This window comes from Seriola dumerili, unplaced genomic scaffold, assembly GCF_002260705.1.
Source record: "Seriola dumerili isolate Sdu_G_001 unplaced genomic scaffold, Sdu_1.0 BDQW01001556.1, whole genome shotgun sequence".
NCBI classification, from domain to species: domain Eukaryota; kingdom Metazoa; phylum Chordata; class Actinopteri; order Carangiformes; family Carangidae; genus Seriola; species Seriola dumerili.
Genome location: NW_019175811.1, coordinates 272,656 through 291,209, shown reverse-complemented (window position 1 = coordinate 291,209; position 18,554 = coordinate 272,656). Strand labels below are relative to the sequence as shown.

The following is an 18,554-nucleotide window of genomic DNA, read 5'->3' as shown; positions in this document are numbered from 1 at the left end:
CTACTCTTATCAGTCATCTCACTGGGCAAATTTATCTGGAGATTGTGCTCAGAGAAATTAAGCTGAATATTGTAATGAATTTTTAAAGTGATGACTCATGGTGTTGTCATAGTTTTGACCAACTGGTTAAATGAAACAGAAATGGGATGAAACGATTTTGTGCTGAACAGTTTGAGGTTTTTAAAACATTTAATGCAAAATATTTGTGTAAAAAAAAAAAAAAAAACGCATTTATTTGACAGCATGTTTAAATCAAACCACCAATGACACATTTAATGAGTTTTCAGTGCAGTGACTTTGATCAATGATATGTTAAAGGATAAAATGTTAAATTAAACTCTATTAGCTGCACAGTGCACGAGGAGTCACACAGCATGGTTTTAGTGTGCGTGTACGGATCAAGATATATACATGTTATTAGAGACACCACAAATAAATCACAGATAAACTCATTTGTAATATGGTTAAAAAATATACAGTAAATGTATCCTCCATGTCCATATCCAGATAATCAAAGAAAAAAGAAACCGAGGGTGTGATAGTAGGACGTGGAGGAAGTCCGAGCGACAGGACATCAAGGACAAAAACATACTTCGGGGGGGGGGGTTTACTTCCTTTTCCTGTGTTTCCTCTGTTATCACAGTCTGGATTGTTGAGGAGATCCCTCTTTATTTGCTTAAGTTTGATCAGCTTGTGCAAAATGCCAGTCAGCACTGCCTTCATGATGAGCTGATTCTATACAACATATGGCACCGAGTTTACTCTATATATCCATGTCATTAATGATATTTCCCTTAATTTCATTTCATTTTTCCATCATAGAATTTATGTCAAAATAAGATCCCGTTAGTATAATCTGTACTTGTGTATATCGGCACATTTGTAAATATACACAAGCAGTTGCAAACATGTATATATATGTACACCCACGAGTCCTTAATGCTTGTTAAATCTGCCTTGGCCTGTGGAGACAGTTATGACCAGATGGTTGTGAAAATAAGCCTCATTTTAGCCTCTCAGCCTGGTCACTTATTGCCCTCAGTGTTCCTGATCAAATAAATTAATATGGCAAAATCACACTTATCCACATTGGCAGCCTGTGTGACTGTCTGATATTATGTCTCACAAATCTGGACGCACATGAATTCTGAGCTATTTATATATTTGTGTGGAGTTCACCTGATGTTTAGAGGGGGCTACCTTTTACACTGCACCTATCACCGGGTTCTTCCGTCTTGGGTCGGGCTGTCTTTCGTCTCTGTAGGCGTAGCGCTCAGGGCTGGTGTAGCGCTCCCCGCCGACGGGCTGCCTCTCCAGGCTGGTGTAGCGGCCTGCTCGCCCTCCGGCGGCTTCGTAGTAGTGCCGCCCTCTGTGGCCTGCGGTGGGGGAAGGGGGGACGTCCTGCCTTACCATGGTGCGGTGCTGCTGTCCCATGTGGGGAGACGAGGGGTAGTAGCGTGGATTGCTGGACGCCTGCTGGGAGTGGGTGCCCGACTGGGGGAGTGGTACACGGCCGGGGTGGCTGGAAATGAGAGGGTCTTGGTAGTGGATGGGGTAGGGGGCTGACTCTCTTGGCATGGGTCTGGAGTGGGTGGGGTAATCATATGGATCCCTCCTGAAAGAGAAATGAAGTTTTCTGTGAGAAATTCCAAAATAGTGATTCTACCTCGACCAACTGTACCTGGAGTGAATCTGTAGGACGGACACTCAAATGATCACACACGTATATATGTATTGAGAGTATAGAGGAAGACAATATTCAATACTGGTATAAACTGGTTTGGAGCAGAGGACGCGCCAGAGATTTGGCCCTCCCTTGCGGTAAGCCTCCTCCTGTTATTCAGTTTACGTGGCGAGGCTGTGGCCTTGGCAGGATCGAGTTGTGGGGGGAACGTGGATGGAGAGATGCCAAGAGATAACAGCAAATGCCTCAGTAAGCATATATGAGGTTGTGTGAGTGTGTGTAGGAATGTGTGTGTGTGTGTGTGTGTGTATGTGTGTGTGTGTCCCAGGGGTCTGCAGTAACGAGGCAGCCAGCTGGAAGTCTCCGGTTGCCTCCCACTAGCTTTTGGGTGATTAGGGGCTAAACCCCTGGGTAAGGCGACACGCGGGCCTCAGGGTGACGGTGGGAGAAAGAGAGAGAGAGAGAGAGGAACTGAAAAAGAGAGGGAACTAGACAGACAGAGAGAGAGAGGGGAAGAGGGGAAGAGAAAAAGAGAGAGAGAGGGGAGAAAAGAAAAGGGAGGGCTGCTCACCTTTCATAGGCCCATTCAAATGCTTTCCATCTTATGTGCTGTTTCCAGTGCGGAGTGACACATAAGTCGAGCTACAGCAAGTAAGTAAATCTACAAGCCAGGTCTTCATGGGCCTGGCTGTAAGGGAAACTCTGCTATTTTTAAAAGTGGTGATCTGCGAGAGCCTAGTCAACATCATAAATGATCACTTTTGGCATCAAGTCTCTTCCACACAGAAAACTGAGCATGCAAACTTTTTTTTTTTTTTTTTGTTTCAACCACATCACTACCGTCTGCTACCTTCCATCACTACCCATAATCACCCTGGCCAGATGTTTAAAAAGTCACCTTAAACATAGAGTAAAACTGCATAAATTAGAAATGTGATATATATAACATAACAAATATCATGCACCAGACAGATACAGATACACAGCACAATGTAAGCAATGTTCACCTGCAGCTCAGTAATCATGTTTCTCGATGGCTTTCTTGTATACATAACTGAGAAGAAAGCAGACTGCAACGTGGTTATTTAAGGGTATGTAAATGCACGTTTACTGGTACAGTGCTGTTGTTGGTTGGAACACGGCCTTAACAGCAAATGCGGAACTAGCTTCGGTTCAAATTGGTGTAATGCTACATCAATCAGCAGCAGAGAGCGGCAAACAGATTTAGACATTTGCTTCCCACCCGTCAACAAAGACTCCCACTGTAGTTATTACACAGAAGCCTTGAGCTTATAGCCTCTCCCTTGTTCTGCAATCATATCCGTGCGTCTCCTCTGTCCGGTCCCCCGAGTCGAGATCAGCACCTGTTGACTGGCCAATTAGAATGACTCACTCACCACAGATTAGGTGGCGCACACACAGCTCGGTTATGTGTGTGTGTCTGTGCTTGTGCATGAGCAGACTTCCCTTGAGGATATTCATGGACTGTGGTGATGTGGATTTCTATATGCGTGTGTGTCCCACATATCAGTGTGTAGCAGAGTGTGTTTTCTGTAGGCTGGGAGGCCTGACCACCCAAACACACAGCGCCCGGGCAGGATACACAGGTGGTCCCGAGAATGAACAGCACTGCCTTGTCAGTCAGCGGAGCAGGAAAGACGGATGCACACGCACAGATAGACATACACACATGTATTGCCTGGACTTGAGATAAGGAGGAAGAAGCAGAAAAGATAAAAAAAAAAATTAAAAAAAAAAGGAATCTGAGAGGTAGAAAGAGAACAGAGAGAAATTTCATATGAAATTAAGACATAAGGACAGAGGCTGGTATGGAGGGATGTCTGGGCAAAAACAATATATTTCTCCCTGTAAAGCTCAGCGAGGTCTGGAAAGAGCAGGAGAGAGAAAGCGAGACGAAGGTCAACCTCCTCATTAATCCAGATTAAATGGTGAAGGCCACCAGGGGAGGCAAAGAGAAGGAAAGAAAGAGGGATGGAGTGATATAGGGGATAGAGGAGGGGGAACACCTGGGTCCTTAGCCCTCTCAGGGCCACCCAAACAGACAGGAACCTCCGCTGGCTTCCCCTTTCTTCTCTTATCAGTCTCCTCATTTTGCCCTCTCTCGGCTTCATCTTCAATTTCCACATTGTTCGCCACTTGAATATTCATCTCCCTCTCCTTCTCCATCACCTTTGTGACCTCTCCACTTAATATCTATTTATCACTTCCTTATGCACTCTCCAATTTAAATGCCAACTCCTCTTTTCCTTCTTTCTGATCTACAGCATTATGTTAGCTTCCCCATGGCAAAGCAGTAATATGAGCAGCAATAAATTTAATATCTTGTGCACAGTTGTTCAGACTGATGGATGCAAATTGCAGAAAAAAACAGACTTGGTTTGACCTATTGAAAACAACCTTAAATACTTTCTTTCTTCAATTTCCTGGATGACTAAGGGTTAAACCAAGGGGGATAAATTCCTTTAGTGCGCTGATACCCAGGTCTGGATGACCTTTGACCCTGCCATGACATGGCAAAGTAGCCTCGGTCTAGTAGCTGTGTATGGGCTGTGGGGTTGCCATTGTTTTGCCTGCTCATATGGGAGTATTTATGTTTCGTCAGGGAGGCGAGTGACTGACAGTTTAAATGTGTTTGCAGGAGGAGAAGAAGGGGAGTGAGTATCCTACATGTGTGTGTGTGTGTGTGTGTGTGTGTGTGTGTGTGTGTGTGTGTGTGTGTTTTCTTTTGGACATAGACTTAACCTCATTTTCCCACCCAACTTAAAATATGCAATAATATTGGAGAAAAAAAACATAGGGAAGTTCTGAGATATTGTGGGTAATAGCATGACTGCCTGCAACCATATGAGAGTATGCATTTGTGTGTGTGTGTGTGTGTGTGTGTGTGTGTGTGTGTGTGTGTCCGACCAAGCAGCTGGGGGATTAGGGGAGTCCATGGGCCTCAGTGACCCAAAGGGAGTTCCTCATCCCTGGGTCACACAGCTGGCTTCAGCTTGGTCGGGAGATGGAGGGAAGTGCATGTGTTTAGTCTGTGTGTGTTTCTGCGGGCCTCTGCCTTTGCTAACCTAACATTCCCTCAAACCATGTTGAATGCTGGCAGTATTTGATTTTTACATAAATTCTGATTTAATTTGGCGGAGTTGAATAAAACATTTCCAGTATTTGAGTCCCTCTGTGAGTAAGAGTGCGAGCCAGAGAAGAGTGCATGGCTGTGTTTGTATACGGTAAGTGTCAGAATGAGATCTGTGTTTACTTGTTAACTTACGAAACTTCATCAGCGAGCTTGTGTGATACGTACCCTGAGAGTGTGGGAAAGAGAGGAGGACTGAGCGGGAGAGAGAAATACAAACACACAAAAGGAACACAATGACAAGAAACAGACGTTAAAAGAAGGTAAACAGAAAGACAAAACGAAGGACAAAGAACGGAGAGAATGATGTAATCGAGTTTTTCCATGTATTAACCCGGATGATTACCTGTCTGCCACTAGAAGCACAACATTTAAGTTACTTTTCCCCCAGCGACTGTGTGGAAATTTCCTCCAGAGCTGTTACTTCTGATGTTCAAAAAAACATGCCAAACATGGCAGATTCCCGCCGGATTAAAATGTTGGTTGCCGTCGGTAATGACAATTAAAGGGGCTGAGCCAGTACGGCTAATCTAGTTTGAAAAGAGCTTATGACAACAAGAGACATGCAGACAGTAGACGTGTTTTCATTCAGCTGTCAGCAGACTTTTACGCACATTTTTGAAATGTCAAAATAAAAAATCTAATGCAAATGAGATGTTTCTGATGTTGAAACAAATAAATAGATGGAAATGAATGTGAAAAGAAGAAAAATGGAAGGACTTTCAAGAAGAAATGAATACTTGGTAGGCTGGTTTTCCCTCTGTTATTATTTAATGTGCTAGTGATATTGTAATAGAGCAATTACTAATAAAGCCACAATTTGAAAACACAGACATGGGAGTGACAGCGGGTATGATATTACTGGGAAGAGATCATTTACAGATAACATTTCACTAAGTGCGATGTTTTGCAATGAAAATGAACAATTTGTCTACATTATTATTCACCAGCAAATGCATTTCCATCCCTATTTTCTCATCAAATTTTTTTTTCAAGGAAGTGTATAAAACATTTACAGCAGATATGTTATTGAATTTTCCTGTTTGCACTACATCTTTAAATTTGATGCTTCCGTGAACTGCAAAAAAATCTGGTGATGTCAAGAAAAAGAGAGGCAGACAGAAGAAAAAGGACGAGCCATGTTTGGCAGGAGACAGGCAGGGAGACAGATGCAGACACCGTCTGTCCCTCTGAGGTCTATATGCAGCAGCAGTGCAGGGTGTGATGTGAACCACAGGGACCAACCAGAGTGGAAAGCTGTAATGACACGCCGTGTAATACATCTGACTCACACGTCGAGAACATCAGCACCATATACCACACTCCCAACCACCCTCTGAAAGTGTGTGAATTTCGTGTGTGTGTGTATGTGTGTGTGTGTGTGCTGAGTGCAAATAACAGACTCAATATTACAGCCATATTTATATGCATGTGAATGTGCGTTGGGAGTGTACATGATTACATACTCAGCAGTGAACCAAAAATGTGTGTGTATCCATCTGGGACTGTGAGAGTGTGTGTTGCCATTTAGGCATAGCTTACGCCGTATGACAGTGAAGAATATGGGTGTATGGTGATAGCGTGGGAGATAGGGGGTGCTGGTGGTGGTGGTGGTGGTGGTGGGGGTATGCTGCACCTGCCCCTAGGAAACGGAAGGAGGAAATTAGCAACCCCCATCGCCCCCTCCGCGCCAGCTACCAATCCCTTATTAGACCCCCACACTCACTATCCTGGTCCCCTAAAAAATACCCCAGGCGCACATAAGTGCTTTACACTAAACTGCTGGAAAACAACCATGTGTCTTTGTCAGACAGACACACAAACACACAGACATAAGTGTTTATTCATGTACAGTTTTTGTCAGAAATTATGACTTATAACAACTGTGTTTTACTATATTGTCATTCATTATTTCTTTATGCAGCAGCCTCCACTCACGGGAGCCCATGAGGAGTCATAGTTTTAACAGATATGTTCATTAACATTTATATCTGCTTACAACTACATTATAATGTGTTGTACTTACTTTTTAAATTAAGGAAGCATTATTTGAACTTTGGAGTCAGCCAATTGTATTCTACTGTATACATTATTCTTTACTTACTAACACTGCACTGCTCCGCCCTCTGTTTAAAGTTTAAGGATGTATGTTTGTCGTCTTCTGTTCTCACACATACATAAAAAATTAGTGCAAATGCGCAGACAATTAACTGCACACATCTAAATGACATTAACACATTTAACTTATTAATGTCCTGATTGCGAACATACAGATGCATATGTAAGCGCATCTGCCAGTTATGCGCTCACCTGTTAGCCCACTGACGGCGAGAAGACATGCATTGCATGCAAAATACATTAATTGCTCGGCAAAAAACAGCTGCTGCGTCTCACTGCCAAACACTCCCACGCACACAGACATTCATATGCATGTGTGCTTACTTTTCTGGGTAAAATGTTTAATGTGTCATAATTTGCAGAGGGACCAGGGGTGCTGCAAAAAAAAAAAAAAATAAAATGCTTGAAATGCCTCCATTTAGCTGATTCAATCTGCGGTTTAAGGTAGTGATGTCAATGTCTGTATTCATGGTTTCTAGATAAGTCGTAGCTAAAACGTTTCTCTGCTCTAAACACAGCGTGGTCATCAGTTACTGTAAAATATGTATATTTAAAAGCTGACATATTCATTAGTGTATGATGCATTCTCCAGACACACACACACAAAGTCATAGCGCTAATGGTGCTGTGCTAGCTGAGTGCTACAGACACTGAACAGACCTGGCTGGCTCCACAGCGGAGGAAACCATTAGCCACTCTGGCCCTGGCCATCGAGACAGCTCTGCTAATCAAACCAGCCTATGTCAACAACAGCAGTGGAAATTGGCTCTCACCTAACATGCACGTGCCTCATCTAAACGGGCCCGTGTTTACACTCTCTGCGGAGCAATGACAGGGAATGTGTACAGTATCAGTGGCAGGTAGCAGTGGGTCCGACCGCGACGTGGGAGTTTTGGGTTGGAAATGAGAAGGTGAGGAGAGATGAGAGGCACCAGGGCAAACAGCCTGTGTGCAAACTACTCTCTCATGAAGCTCATAGGAACAGTTAATGACTCATTCATCATTTGAGTGATGTCATGCTTCAGATGACTATCAATAACCATTTATTCAACTGTTCAACCAAATTTCTTTTCATTTTATTCTAGTGATTTCAACACAATTGAAAGCATTTAGTTGCTTCTCATATTAGGAATGACTAAACAGTACAAAAAGTTCCTTTTATGGGCCTTCAAAAGTGCATGCAGCTATAAGAGAGGAGGTCAAAGGTGAGAGTTACTTCTTGGACAAGAGGGAGAGTGAAACATGTAATAGAGACGTTCTGGGGAAAAGCAGTAAAGTAACAGCTAATGAGGGAAACAGATGGGATTTCTTTGCGGTTCTCCACAACTCATACAAATACTGCGATTCTTCGCAGTTCAAGCAAAGTTCACTGTATACCTATTCTATTCTATTCTATTCTATTCTATTCTATTCTATTCTATTCTATTCTATTCTATTCTATTCTGGGCAAAGAAGAGAACATTTGAATTCATGGTGACTCCTGTGTCCCCTCCATAGAGCTGCCCGTCCGTCTGTGTTTGTGGGCTGAATGTCATGCAGACTTGTACATGACAGTCTTTGTATTTCTCACTGAGCTCACAGGGAGCGCCGAGGCCTCAAAGTGTATATCTTTTGGTTTATTTATGAAGTGATGATTTCATTTTCCCATACACAGACCTGGGAGACTGTAGGAGAGAGGGATGGAGAGGGAAGGGGAAGACAGAGAGCGAGACGAGATACAAAGAGACGTAGGAGAGATATAAACAGAAGCGAATGAAAAATGCAGACAGAGGGATTGATGGAATCAGGGAAAAACGCAGAGAACAGAAAAAGGGAAGTTATTGTAAACAGGTAGAGCCGCCGGTGCCTCAGCTGTGCATGTGACAGAGCTGGCTAAAGCCCTTTCATTTCCTACTGCTGATTCCATTACATTCTCCTGTGTCTGAGCACAAACACCGTTAGCTGGACAAATATTGCTGCCTCTGCACACTGACGGGGCCCCGCTCCTTCATAAAGGACCCGCAAATAAGAGAGGGGTCACAGAACCTCTCTGGCAATCAAATAAAATAATCCGCACATTGCTTCAGATTCTCTTCGGCTGCTTATTTAACAATAAAAGAGGGGGGGTCACATCACCTTTTAAACCAATCACGTATAGTCCTGGAAAGATGTAACAAGCTGTTATGGGGCAAATGTTGAAAATACTATAGTGGAGAAAGAAACACACTGCGCTCTCCAGGAGCCAAGAAATTAAGTGAGTTACAGAGACAATAACTCTAACTGAATTGGGTGAGTTTAAAGTGAGTTATTCGACAGCTGGACAGCAGTAGGTGGGGAAACAGTTGATCACTTATGAAGCTGCGAGAAGCGGGATTGGGTTTTAATAAAGACGGCAGCGAATGCGGCAAAAATATAATTTCTCCACTGACCTTGAAAAAAGCCATCCGAATTCATAGAGAGCTCCCAACTACAGAGCTTAACAATATTACTGCGCTAAAACGATAACGGACCCGCGCAATAAATACGGCCGTCCAACCGTGCGAGGTAGGAGTGAATTTTTGAGAGCTTATTTCCAGTTGACAAAATCAGCCAGTGAAGCAGAAAAGAATGAGTAAATATGAGCGTTTTAGAAGGATTTTCATTTTTAATATTCCTTTCATCTCTTCCTTATTTATAATCAACCGATTGCTTTCACTCGGGGGGGGGGGGGGCAAAGTCATTTATTGTTTTTCTATTCTGTATTGCTAGGTGTGTTGAGTCTGGACGTGGCTCATTAGGGCCTGAGCAGACACAACCGGGGTGAAAAGGTTCATGTGCAGAGTCATGGTGGAGAAAACCAAGTGGCTTCCAGTGTGGGACGTGTTTGTTAGTGTGGGCACTTTCCAGGAAGGTCAGATGAGGGGCCTTGAGGGACACTTTCCCACAAACCAGAGGATGCTCAACATGCAGAGGACAATCAAGAAGTTGGCGTCTGTTTTTTTAAGGAGCTCTTAAAGCATTCAGTCGCCGCCCCCTCAAACGACAAGCCTGAGATGCTCCTTATAATGACTGACTGCACACACACACACGAGGGATGTGTGCTAGGGGGATTCACGAGTCCAAACTTTTGGATCGTGTGATCAGAGCTGAAATCAAATTCGCTCAGATCCACCTGGGTAATAGACATAGTGACTATCCAGTGAGACTCCACCCAGGTCAGTAAGTCTGAAGATAATTTAGACCCGTGTCAAGTCTTGGTTACGAGCAGCCAAATGGACCTGTGAAGACCTTTACTACTTGCACACACACACACATGCGCACACACATCTTCTGTCCTTCTCGGTGGGTCATTTCTATTGTCCAGATGTGACAGGAGCTTCATGAGGCCAGCATGGTCCCTTGGTTGGAGCCCTGTGCTCTCTGACTCACTGGCCATCGGCTGCACATTAATCAGCCAATTATCAGCCCTGGCCAGCAACGCTGCCGCTCCAACCCGGTCCCCTAATCCAATCACCTTGGGGGAGTGGGTCAGGGGGTACTCTGATTGGATAACCTGAGGCTGGGTCGCCGCGCCCATGACCTGCTGCTTTGAATTGGTAATGATGTTAATATTCTCCATATGTCCATGTGTGTGTCTGTGTGTGCACATTTGTGTGTGTCCCCAAGCATAGAGCCTATCTGGAAGCTGAGCTGCACCCCAGCATTAATGGCCAATGGAGATGGAAGTAAGAGCCAAAATAGCACTATCACCCTCCCTGGGGCAAACCTCTTGACGCTGCCACTTCTAGCCTTCTCTCCAAATCCTCTTTCCCAGACTTCAGCCTGTCTTGTTGGCTGCTGTGCAGCAGCCCTTGGCGCTAAGTCCCAGGCTGAGGTCCACTTTCTTTCCATCAGCCCCGCTACTTTGGCATCCACTCCTTCTGGTCCAAAGAAACTCTTGAGTTGAGAGGTGGGAATAATAAAGGAGCCACAATTTGGGCAGCAGGATTGTGATGAGAAATGTTTTCCAATACAATGAAAAAAGTAAGTAGGTAAGAGGGCAAACTCTGACTTTCTGGTCTGTTTTTTTCACTGTCTCTGACTCTGAGAGAAAAAGAAATATACGGTATTTGGTAAAGCTACAAAAAGTCCAAGTGAACTGAACTTACAGGAGAAAAAAGGAGTTTGAAAAATACAAATTTAATAGACCATGCTTGTGTGCTTTCATTAGGGAAGTTATAATGTGCGTGGACATATTGACTTTTAACAACACATTTAAATATTTGTCTGAACATCTTGATTCTGCCTCGATTTTATCCCCATCCTTCTAACTCCTACCTCTGCTCAACTCTCTCTCCATATGCTCCCATCTGTGAGACGCTTTGCTGCATCTCCTGTACTATCCATGTGCGCACACACACACACACACACAAACACAAACACATGCACACACGCACACACTCACCACTTCACTCCCTCCCCTCCAGCTGCAGCCCCAGCCGGCTCCACACAAAGGCAGGCCAAATGTATGCTAATGAGAGCCAGGCCAATGGTGGAGCCGCACTCATTTTGAGAGGAAATGGCTTTCAATAATGGCGGCCCCCGGGGGGATTTTGCACAAAGTTCAGCTCCACTTTGAAAAATGCATTCAATTCACTGCTGTGTCTGCTGCTCTCTCTTTTTCTCCCATTTTTCCCCGCTCAATGAAAAAAAAAAAAAAAAAAAAAAAAAAACATTCCCGGAATATATCTGCGTCCCCTCCTCCTCTCGCCTCTGTAGTTATGCTGGGGGGTGTCAGAGGGAGTTTTTGGGGACCGAGGAGTCGTGATTTATCTTTACAGAAACATCAGAAACAGGAACGCAAACATGCAAGCTTCAATAGTGTTCACACTCTATCTGGCACGTTTCCTTTGCCTTTTGTTGCTCATAGTTTTGCTCTTCTGCTCAGGGTAATGTCTCCAGAAACATGTTAACTGTACCATATGCATTTCAAACGGATAATATCCTATGGGTCTCGGGCCTAAAAATACTTCAAAGAGGAGATGAACAACAGTTAAATAACGATGAGAATATATCTTGAGGTAATAAACATTATTTGAACCTGATTTGTCATCTTCACACCCAAACATGTTAGACAGAGACTATGACGGCTGCTACATAGACGCATCATGTGAATCTAACACAACTGAGCATCAATATATATGTTATAGTTCGGTATTACAGCCAAAACCTGCTGACATCCTGTGCAGTTTGCAGGCGAATTTTCTTATTTAAAAATAGTTTCTTATCTATCACCCGCCAGAAACAGGAAGATGCTTGTCTTGTCCTCTTCAAGCCTTTTTATATGCCGGAATACACAGTTTAAGCATCGGAAAAGTACTGAGAATGCAGTATTTCATTATCTGTTAATCTGTTTATCATTTTTTCTGTTTAATCCTTTTGTCTATAAAATATAAGACAGACATAAAACAGAGGAAAAAATTGCCAATCAGAATTTCCCAAAGCTCAAGGTGACGTCTTCTAATCATGCAATTTATCTGGCATGTTTAATTTACAAAGCTATAAAACTAAGAAATACACAAAACCCTCATATTTTACAAACTGAAATTAAAGATCCAGTGGCAATTTTGCTTCATAAATGACTTAAATGGTTAAATTTCATCTTTTGTCAGACCAACTGTGTAAAATCCAAAGAGATGGAATGTTATTAAGCAGCAAATCCTCACACTAGAGAGGCTAAATTAAAGAACTTTTTCTTGAGAAATTATTAAAATGATTGTTGACAAATCATTTCATCAGTAAAATGAGGAAACAATGGCTGGGAAGGATTTCAATTTTCCCGACTTGCTTCAGATTTTACTGATAAGTACGTGGGAATGGCTTCTTCTTTTCTGTGACTGTACAGTGAAGTACAGTTTGGACTGAGCTGTCCCTCAGCCTGTCCGTCTCCGTTTGGGTTTGCCTCCACGGTTACAGTTGGCTAATCTCTCTGCCCCTCTGCTGCTTGGTCATGTCCCTCCTTCTCTCTTCTTCTCTCTCGCAGATTCTCAGAACGTCTCGTCCCCCTGAGCCAGAGCTGATGTCTGCGCTCCCTGGTGCCTGTCATATCAGGAGGGGCAATAACCCGTGAAATGACTGTTCTCTTTTTCTCACTCGCCTCCCCTCCATCCCGGTGTCCCCTCTTTTCCACATTCTCCTACTCTCACTTTCCTCGCACCACGCCACTCCACGCTCCACTTAGCCGCTGGGGCGCGAACATCGCCAAAAAAAAAAGAAATGTGCATACACACGCTCACATTGCACAAGATGGTGAATATTCTGGTGTGGTTTGAAGCGTGTATGTGAGCTGTATGACTGCTGGCAAAGACTTATATAGAGAAGAGGTACAAGTGTGTGTACATATGCACCTAATTTGACAAGAGAACATTTAAACAAACAAAAGGGATGCGCAGTTCCATTAAACCCACACTAGAGGTTATACATCCTTCTTAAGAGCAAACCATCCTCTCTGTGTGTGTGTGTGTGTGTGTGTGTGTGTGTGTGTGTGTGTGTGTGTGTGTGTGTGTGTGTGTGTGTGTGTGTGTGTGTGTGTGAGAGATCCTCCTGCCTGTGCCCTACTCTCCGGAGGGCTGATCACTCCTGTTCCTGGGATGAGTAGACACTCCCAAGGCAAACACTCCAGATTTAATTATAAGCTCCAAAGAGGATTAGTCTGTTCCGTGTGTGTGTGTGTGTGTGTGTGCTTGCGAGAGTGGGGGGAGACACAAAGGGAAGGAGTGGCAAGAAGTTATCCCTTCATTCCCCACACTGAAGAATAAAACACACGCGCGCACATACACACTCAGCTCGCTCACCTGGGGTGTGTGTGGTATTGTCGGTCCGCCTCTTCGTAGCGGTGCACAGGTCGAGATTCACCTCCTCTTGGTGCCATCTGTGAGGAGACACAGCACAGTGAATATAAATATGCAGACTAAAAAAAAACAGTCAAAACACCCTTGAGCAAGGCACTGGACTCTCTGGAAGTGACGCAGCTGGAGGTCTGATGAAAAAGATAAATTGTTAAACAATCCGTTGGCAGATTTCTGGCCTATTCCAGCAGCTAAACCTTGTGGTGGTGGAGGTCACATGTCCCTCAGGGTATATGTTTAACCTCAGTAACATCTCTGTCTTTAAATACTACATTAAGAATTTAAAGCATGTACGTGTTCATGTGCAGCCTTGTGGTTTCTGTGGAAACAAAAAACAAGACAGGGAGAAGTCATGGAATGCCCCACATGTGGAAACATAAACATGTGCAACCACATTTAAGCGCCGTGCAACTCCGATACACATGTGTGTATGCAGTTCAAGCAAACACACCAGTCATATGAAAAAAATTACATCTAGAGTGGGTTTTGGGAAGAGGGTCGATCTGTCTCTCATCTGCACACACCAGGAAGTGATTGATTAAAGCCACGTCCACGCTGGGGGGCAGATAAATGTGGAAATACTGAAAAAGGTCTGGTCGTTTTCTGTCCACAGTTAAATGCCAAATGTTGAAGAAAACCAGCGAAATCTCATCTTCTTTGTCCTTTCTCTTTGTTGGCAAACACAACTGTGGATTACCAGCATTATGTACTAGAGGAGCTGAACAGTCACAGCCAGGTTCCTCAGCGCGGTCTCAGAAGGATACAACCTCCTTCTCTCCATGAGTACTCACAGACAGGTCATAAATTAAAGGAAAGCTAAGTGGAAAAACATAATGAAGACAAATGCTTCCATACAGGAAAGAGTGGTAACCTGATGATGATGTGAAGCATATGCTATGATCTTCACAGTCACCAGATCTTAACCTTAACCTGTGGAGGATCTCTTGGAAGAATGGTGTTCATCCCTTCAGTGGATTCCCGGTCTGTGTGTCAGAGCTCGGAGGCTGTTCTGGAGGCTCGTGTTGAGCCAATACCTCACTAAGACTACATTTGACACCCATCTGTGAGTCTGCTGTTCTTAATGGCACCAAGCTTCTGTTTCTGTCGTCAAACGACTACATGAATATAAAACACTGATTTATCGCTGCTCATTAATGATACTCATGAACCAATTCTAACAGCCACAACTGGAATCACTTTTTACGCTCACTAATCAATGACAACACCTGGATTGTGTGCTGTATGTGTAGAGAAATGCACCCCCCCCCTTTTTTTAATTTTTTTTTTTTTTTAAAAAGCTGCATTTTATGATGTTTTTCAAAACAGATCATTTCTTTGATGTGAAAATCACTGGCTCTTGATCTGTGGATTGGACCAAAATGCAGAGATAAGATGTGGTTTTAAATTTAGTTGCGTAAGAGTGGACATGGTCTGAGGTCCATACAACACAAGGGGGTTTAAACAAGCCACCCCTGCAGGCAGAAGAGGAGGGAGGCAGAGAGGGAGAGAGCATACAGTTTCAATTATCTGTAATCTACGTTCTGGGCTCTGAGTTTTCACATACAAACACAGGCTGTTTATTCAATGGACATTTCATCGGTCAAACACACAATACACCACTGTAGCGTAACATGCGCGCGCACACACACACATACACGCGTGTTGGTCAAATACACACCAGCAGCCACACGTACATGTGTACATAAACAAGCAATCACAGGTTCGACAGAAACACACACGGAAATCTAAAGAGGCGAACAGTCGTGCGTTTGATCCAGGCTATCAAAGTGATACACCGCCACAATCACCCACTTACACACATTTAATATCACAAACACGCACGCTACAAAGAGTCTAAATGAAGCCATGCAGGACCAGTCTATTGTTCTGCTTGCATGTACGTATGAGTTCAAACTCATTCTGCATGTCAATGTAGCAGCGGCACATTACCAGATATCATTAGCATGTCTCTGTAATGTAGGGAGCTCTAATGTCTCTGAATGGGAGCCAGGAAGTGAAAGCACATCAGAGCCATGGCTGGGTTAAGTCTGCTGCTCTATTCACTGAAGTGGTATTGTGCCTGTGTGTGTGTGTGTGTGTGTGCGTGTGCGCGTGTGTGTGTGTATGTTAATATTATGGTAGTCGGGGAGGGCAATGTGTGTCTTTGTGTGCAGGTTTAATATGATGTCGGGAAGTGAATGCTCCATCTTCAGATTGCTGTGTGTGTGTGTGTGTGTTTGTGTGTCTGTGTGTGTGTGTGTGTGTTACGAAGGGGACATTATGCAAAGAGCTGCATAATGTGAGGTAAAGGGGGCATTAGTCTCAGCAAGAAGCTGGGACTCAGGTGGAAGACCTTCTGTGTATGTGTGTGTATGTGTGTAAGCCATAATACATCTTCTAAGTAGGAGGAGAGAGGAAGAGAATGATGAGGACAGGAGGAAATGTGTGTTTGGATAAAATGAGTGAATTTTTTTGTGCGTTGATTGTATTAACATAATAGCCTGCAGCCATAGGTCTGGATGATCCCTTTATTAACTCACACACACACACACACGCACAAATATAGATTAGGGACGTCTGTCATATGGATGCTTTTCAGGCGGAAGCCCATTTCCCCAAATTAGACAGATAGCTTTAGTACCAGATGATATGCCTTGAAATACTGCCGTGGCATACACACACACGCACACAAGTAAACAAACACAAAACAAGTCTCAGTCTCACCATGGCAACTGGTAAAACAGCAATATGAAATTCATCCAGGTTGGAAGTAGAAAATGCAGCAGTTAGACTTCAGAGGAGGCGGTCAGCGGGCAGAGAGCCACGTCTTCACAGCTTCGGAGGTGGAGGGTGATGACACACACACATCGAACACCACGCGAGTTCACGTCCTCATCCTGAACCCGGTGACATCATATACAGTACTGTTTATATCTACAGTAAGAGTGTGTGTGTGGTTATCGGTGGAAAACTTAATGTTTTGTGCAGACAGAAGCTGACTTAAAGCCAGATTCTCTCTGGACACACATGACGGGGAATTTCCTATTTCTCATGAGTGTCAGGTGGTAAAACTCTGAAAGGAAGAGGCTTTGTTAAACTTGGAGCTCACTGCAGTTGTGTGCATGCGCATGCATTTTTGTGTAATTTAAACCCAAACCTTTCAATCAGCAAATCGGCAGGCTGCTTTTAATACCTTCTCATCAGGGAAAGCAAATGAGCATTAACATATCAGAACAATCTTCTTATAAAGTGTATCATTTTGTGGAGTCATTGCATTTGTGTGCCGCAATTCAAGCAGCTGACAAACCCTCTGACAGAATGGCTGGCGTGTGTGTGAGCGTGAATGAGCAGAACGTCATTTTTCCATTTTTCCAAATTAGAAAGCTATGCCTTGACAGTGCCAGATGATAAGCAATGGAACACAACACACACACACACACCCACACACGCACGCACACCAATCAACTCTAGCAGCACAGCTGTCGCATTCATCAGAAAGTATTGCCAGAGCTCAGGAAATGAATTTCTTGGAGCACTTTTGGATTTGCTGTAAATTTGCGATGCTCATATTTACAAAAAGCCTCAAATGAGAGTCCAAGTGCTTTGACACAATGCCTGAGCTGCGCTTTGGTCCCGTGACTGAGATGCTCAGATTCGCCTTTTCCAAACCGCTTTTCTTCGCCGTCTCTTTTCAAACGACATAATTAGCCTCCTCTATTGCCATCTATTCCTCCTCGCATCCATCCATCCTTTTCTTCCTCCCTCCATCCGTTGTGGATGCTAATTAAGCATGTGTCTCAGTGTGGAGCCTCTGCCTGGCACCCCATGCCCACCTCCTGTTGGCAACCTCACCCCCACGCCCTGGCACGATGAGGCGTAACGCACCCTTTATCCACCCCGTCTTCCTGCTAAAAAAAAAAAATCTTGCTGACTCCCCCATGGGAGGAGAGGGAACAGATAAGACGGAGAGGGAGAGCTGGCAGAGAAGTTGTTAAAGATGTGGTGCGTGTGTGTAGGTGGACGCAACACAAACCATAGCAGGAACGTGTGTGAGACTAACTACTGCTGCCACGAGTTGTTGACAGCTGGGAGTATGAACTTCTGCTGTCATGCTGCTGAAACACGGAGAAACCACACCCATGCACTACATGCACGCACATACGTACATACAAGTCGCCAGCAAGGTTATTTAGATCACTGCCCTGGTCCAATACATCCTTATTTTTAGAAGTTATAGTCCAAATATAATACAGTATATTGCACATATGGTGTCAACTGTCGGAAGAAAACGTCCACACTACACTAGCTAAATCTAAAAATGCACCTTTTTGTGGCTAAATCCCAAAAATTCGGTTATACTGCACTGTTTTCTTTCTTTGTGTTTGTTAGCAAAGCCACTGCCCTAAATTTATACCGCCCTGCTGAAAACAGCTTGTTGGCATGGTTACCAACGAATAACCAACTGAAACTCTAAAAGGTCAAAGGCACCTCTTTCATGCTAGTCAAGTCTAGCCTGTTGGCACACAAGATTATGCTGTATTAGGAGATCCTGTGTGTTTATATCTCAAACAGGAGGCTCACTTGCCCCCCAGTGTACACTAAACACTCCCACACCTGGACCCCGCTCGCTCTGAGCTCGTTAGCAGCAGATGGTACACGCACGTACGCACGCATGCACACCCACCCACACACACGGGGACCAAAGGTTACACACACTCAGACTGGAATGCGGTCTATTTTGGTAATAGGCCAATCT

At 44.0% G+C, this 18,554-nt stretch overlaps 1 protein-coding gene across 1 annotated transcript in view; it reads right to left on the bottom strand.

Moving 5' to 3' along the window:
- Positions 1 to 235: 235 nt before the first annotated feature.
- The window catches only part of LOC111238716 (partitioning defective 3 homolog B-like), a 146,698-nt gene continuing 128,379 nt past the window's right edge, over positions 236 to 18,554 (bottom strand). Inside the window, exons 24-25 of the mRNA XM_022768370.1 lie at positions 13,745 to 13,821; positions 236 to 1,615 (exon numbers count right to left, since the gene is read on the bottom strand). Of these exons, the coding sequence (XP_022624091.1) occupies positions 1,204 to 1,615; positions 13,745 to 13,821 (489 nt within the window). The 3' untranslated portion in view covers positions 236 to 1,203. The remainder of the gene's footprint in view (positions 1,616 to 13,744; positions 13,822 to 18,554) is intronic.